Source organism: Bremia lactucae, linkage group LG5, assembly GCF_004359215.1.
Source record: "Bremia lactucae strain SF5 linkage group LG5, whole genome shotgun sequence".
NCBI classification, from domain to species: domain Eukaryota; phylum Oomycota; class Peronosporomycetes; order Peronosporales; family Peronosporaceae; genus Bremia; species Bremia lactucae.
In genome coordinates, this window is record NC_090614.1 from 2,501,673 (window position 1) to 2,505,978 (window position 4,306).

General features: G+C 45.9%; 2 protein-coding genes across 2 annotated transcripts; one reads left to right on the top strand and one right to left on the bottom strand.

The window, feature by feature from the left end:
• Positions 1 to 1,595: 1,595 nt before the first annotated feature.
• CCR75_007236 (uncharacterized protein) lies at positions 1,596 to 1,961 on the bottom strand (the record flags this gene model as incomplete). The annotated part of the gene is made up of 2 exons (XM_067965298.1): positions 1,596 to 1,741; positions 1,838 to 1,961. 2 exons carry the CDS (start codon positions 1,959 to 1,961, stop codon positions 1,596 to 1,598), a joined length of 270 nt encoding a protein of 89 aa, XP_067821225.1.
• A 246-nt stretch (positions 1,962 to 2,207) lies between these two features.
• CCR75_007235 (uncharacterized protein) lies at positions 2,208 to 4,304 on the top strand (the record flags this gene model as incomplete). The annotated part of the gene is made up of 1 exon (XM_067965297.1): positions 2,208 to 4,304. One exon carries the CDS (start codon positions 2,208 to 2,210, stop codon positions 4,302 to 4,304), a length of 2,097 nt encoding a protein of 698 aa, XP_067821222.1.
• Between the last annotated feature and the right edge of the window lie 2 nt (positions 4,305 to 4,306).

The following is a 4,306-nucleotide window of genomic DNA, read 5'->3' on the forward strand; positions in this document are numbered from 1 at the left end:
TTTCAGGGGAAACGTGATGCGTATTCCCACTATCATCTAACATGTCCATGTTAGATGTGGGAAATGTGATCCTTGGACGGACTATAAAGTGCTACCAGGTGTAACGGGGCACTACGACTTGTACTCTTTCAGTACAAGTCCACTTCGCACTGCTTCAGTTGCGAGTGGGCCTTACGTTATTTCACGTACACTATACGTGCAGAGGAAGACTTCTCTTAAGGTAACTAGCTGAAGAGGGTAAAATGAAAACTTTATTATATACAATTAAGTGTCTCTTGTTCTATCTTTGTGAATGCTAACTTAATTATAATCTAATACTAAACATGTAGTTGAATTCTTATCTCTATCGTATCTGTAACTCTCTCTTTGATTACTCCTACAGCTGATTAGTCTGCGGAATAAATAGGTATAATGGTCTATACCTATTTATGGATAAGAATTCTGAATATTACTATATAAAGTAATATCCTGCAAATATTATCTACCTTTTAGATAATATATTAATTAACAACCTTTAAGTGTTAATTTCATGTAACGATACACCCCGTTACACCTAGCGTCATCCGTTACGCGTAGTATCTAATCTCTTCTATCATATTCCAGCGCAAAGAAAGCCACTTGAATTTCTCTGGCTGCGCATCGAATTATATTTGATATAAGTAGACAAATAAGTACAACCCCTAAAGTCTGCAATGATGTTTATTGTGTTGTTCAATTCGCCGGTGCGATTTAATAAATCTTATTATATGCATTAAGGCTAAACTTTCGCCTTTTAAAGCTCGAGCTCCCAACTTTCTAAATAGATCTTACCCAGCAGCAAGCCCGCTAACTTGCTTTGACAGTCACCAGAATGAGACTAATTTCGAAAGAGTAACGAAAGCGTTTTCTCTGTTACATACACCTACTATTTCGAATGGATGCTATTCGACAAGTCCGTTGATAGCAAGTCTCATGAATAGCATCGATAGTGTCAGGTAAGACAATCGCACGTTACTCAGTCGCTTACTAGAATCTTCCTCTCAATCAAGGCTGTGCTAATGGATAAAGCAAAATTTGGAGCTCCGCACATTTGCTTTAGCCGAAAAAAAAGGAACATTTTTTTTGTGGCGTGTACTCAAATGATTCGACCTGTGTAATATTAAAAACTCATGTAAAAATATATTAATGTACAAGAACAGCTTTCTTTTTATATTTGCCAGCTGTAAATAATGCGTATGGCTCTAAGCAGCTTGTCTTGAAGTCACAAAAAGGTTAAGTACACGATGTTGTTTCTGCCTTGACGCTTATCATTCATTAACTTAAAGAGCTCCTTTGTAATCGTATTATAGGAATCATTTGCCCATTAATCGCAGACAATTAACGATCGGCAACAACTCGACACGTATCTGTTGAGATTTGTTAAGATTTGCTCAGGCCTTTATAGCACACGTTTTGATTATAAATAGTGTCCAATAATACTTTTATGTCAGATGATTCTTTGCAGATTTGTCTTCGCTTAAGTACTGGGCGACAAGTCGACTGACTTTATGTAAAAGCCTAACCTTCGTCCCTCGAATCTCTGAAAATCTCAGCATCAGCATGCTCTCTAAAGCGATCTACATATAGCCACCTGCGCACTTGAACGCTACTAACAAACACTGAGCAGCTCGTGGCAGCTTCACATTCACAGTACAAGTAAGAGGGGCAGCACCTTCAAGTGGCCCACCCAACTCAATGTCACGTGTTTTCAAAGGAAAGTACCCTAATCGTTATAAAAGAGAACACAAATCACCACAAATCAATAAAAACCCATCGCAGTTGGCCACTACGGCTGTTGAAAGCAATCCAGCTTAAGCACGTGTGACCTTGCATGGATCCCACGACTCGAGGTCCCCACCTTCGATATTATGGCAAAGAACGTCATAGCCCATTGGGGCCGGTAAGACAGTAAGAATAAGATGCAACCGTCCACTCCCTCCCATCTTTTTCGGCCTTTCCATCGACCAAAAGCCAGATGGTATATCCCCGCGTCAATTTAGACAATCGCCACGACACTCTATCCAAGCATCTGTTGGGATCCATGGCCATTCTTTCCCATGTTTGCAATGCTAATGGCGATTTGAACATGTGCATTCGTCGCAAGTCTCACAACCGAAAACGACCACGAGGCCGAGTTCTCTCTTGACCCCCGTAGCCGCCATTTTCACGCGCTGACGAACTACCACGCGATGCAATTGGACGAGAGGCCAAGCGTGTCGAATCATCCACTTTTGGAAAATCACGAAACCGAAGCCACTGCGGTGCTTGGTGCGCCAATGTCGCGCAACGAGCTCGAACGTAGTGCCCCACGGGAGTTTGCCTCGCCTCATGGGTCGTTTGAAAACCTTGATACCGTCAAGAGTTCGCACGCGTATAACGGTACTGTACCGGTAAAACCGAAAGTCGCCCTCTTTGACACGTCGTCACAAGTCTCGACCGAGGGCTTTCGCCAACGTGCGGCACTCCAGACGTGTTCTCTTAGCTGGCAGCACATCTCGTACTTTATTCAACCGAAAGACAAAGCTAGTCATCGCTTGCGGGCGAATAGTAAACGCCGATCCGGCGGACCTTCGGGTCTCGAAGCAGAGTTGGAGCCCCAACAACCACGCAAGATTCTTAATGACGTTTGGGGACGATCGGGACCGGGGGAGTTGACGGCCATTTTAGGTCCATCGGGTGCGGGCAAGACAACCCTTTTGGATATGTTGGCCGATCGCGTGGCGTCCGGTGGCGCGGGTGTGCATCTCGAAGGTCTTGTCGAAGTGAATGGCCAGCCACGGGACCTTCGTACGTTTCATTCGGTGATGAACTACGTTTCAGAAGACATGGCATTCTTGGGTGCCTTTACCGTGCTTGAAACACTGCAAATTGGTGCCGGATTGAGTCTCCCGGGCCACATGCCACCTGTCCAGCGGGAAGCTCGGGTTCAGAATGTCATCGATGCCATGGGCCTCCGCTCGTGCTCAAATGCTCGTGTTGGCGATGTTTTCCATAAGGGCATTTCTACGGGTCAGCGCAAGCGACTGGGCATAGCGCTGGAGCTTCTGTCGGACCCGGCTTTGCTCTTATTAGACGAGCCAACGTCGGGACTCGACTCCTCGTCTGCTCGTGGGGTGATGCAATACATTGAGCGGTTGTGTCAAGAAGGTGGTAAGAATGTCGTGTGTACGATTCACCAACCGTCATCGTCTATTTATGGAATGCTTACCAATCTGATTATTCTCAGTTGTGGCGAATTGATCTACAGTGGTCCTACAAATGCGGCAATTGCCCATTTTTTTGCCATGGGGTACGTTTGTCCCATGTACACTAATCCCGCCGAGTATTTTGTGCATTTGGTGAATACCAATTTTCACGAAGGCTTAAAGCTTGAACCATTTCTTCGGGCATTGAAAGAAAGTGCCGAGCCCCAGCGTCTGCGTGCCGACGTGGTGCGCGATCGCTCCCGTCGAGATAATTTGGCAAATCCGGAACTCTTAAAAGCCATGCAACCGTGGCCGATGGACCAATTTGTTGTGCTCGTGAAACGTAATTTAACCAATAATTGGCGCCATCCGGGGGTCTTTTGGGTCCGGGTACTAATGTACGTGCTCTTGTCCTTAATGGTGGGTACCATGTACCTTAGCTCGAACCGTGGCATCACCGAGACTTCCATGGTCTCGCTACTCTTTTACGTCCAGGCTTTTCTCGTCTTTATGTCTGTTGCTGCTCTTCCAGCTTTATTAGAGCATCGGACTGTCATGGAACGCGAGATGCGGTCGTATGCACTCTCGTTAACGGGGTACACGATGTCGAATCTTTTGGCTGCGTTGCCTGGCATTCTTCTCATTTCTGTCCTGGCCTCATCGATTGTCGTGTTTCTCGCGCGTGTGTACTCGTTTCCAACATTTCTACTCAACCTGACGCTGTCTTTGGTGGCGGCCGAGTCGTTGATGCATTTGCTTGGGGCTGCTGTACCCCATTACATTATTGGTATTGCATTGGGAGCCGGAGTCTTTGGCATGTTTATGCTGTGTGAAGGGTTTATGGTCCCTTTTGACGACATGCCCGATTACTGGAAATGGGGGTACTATATTGCTTTCCATACGTACTCGTTCGAATCTTTCATGTACGAACATTTTTCCGGGGTGAACACTGAAGAAGCGTGGGCTGTGCTCCGACGTTTTGGCATGGAAGACGTTAACGTGATGGAGAATATGATTATTTTGGCGTGCTACTCGGTCGTGTTGCAGATCTTCGTCGTCGGTGTGCTCTATCTTCGCTTCAATCGCCACCGTCGCCGCTAATC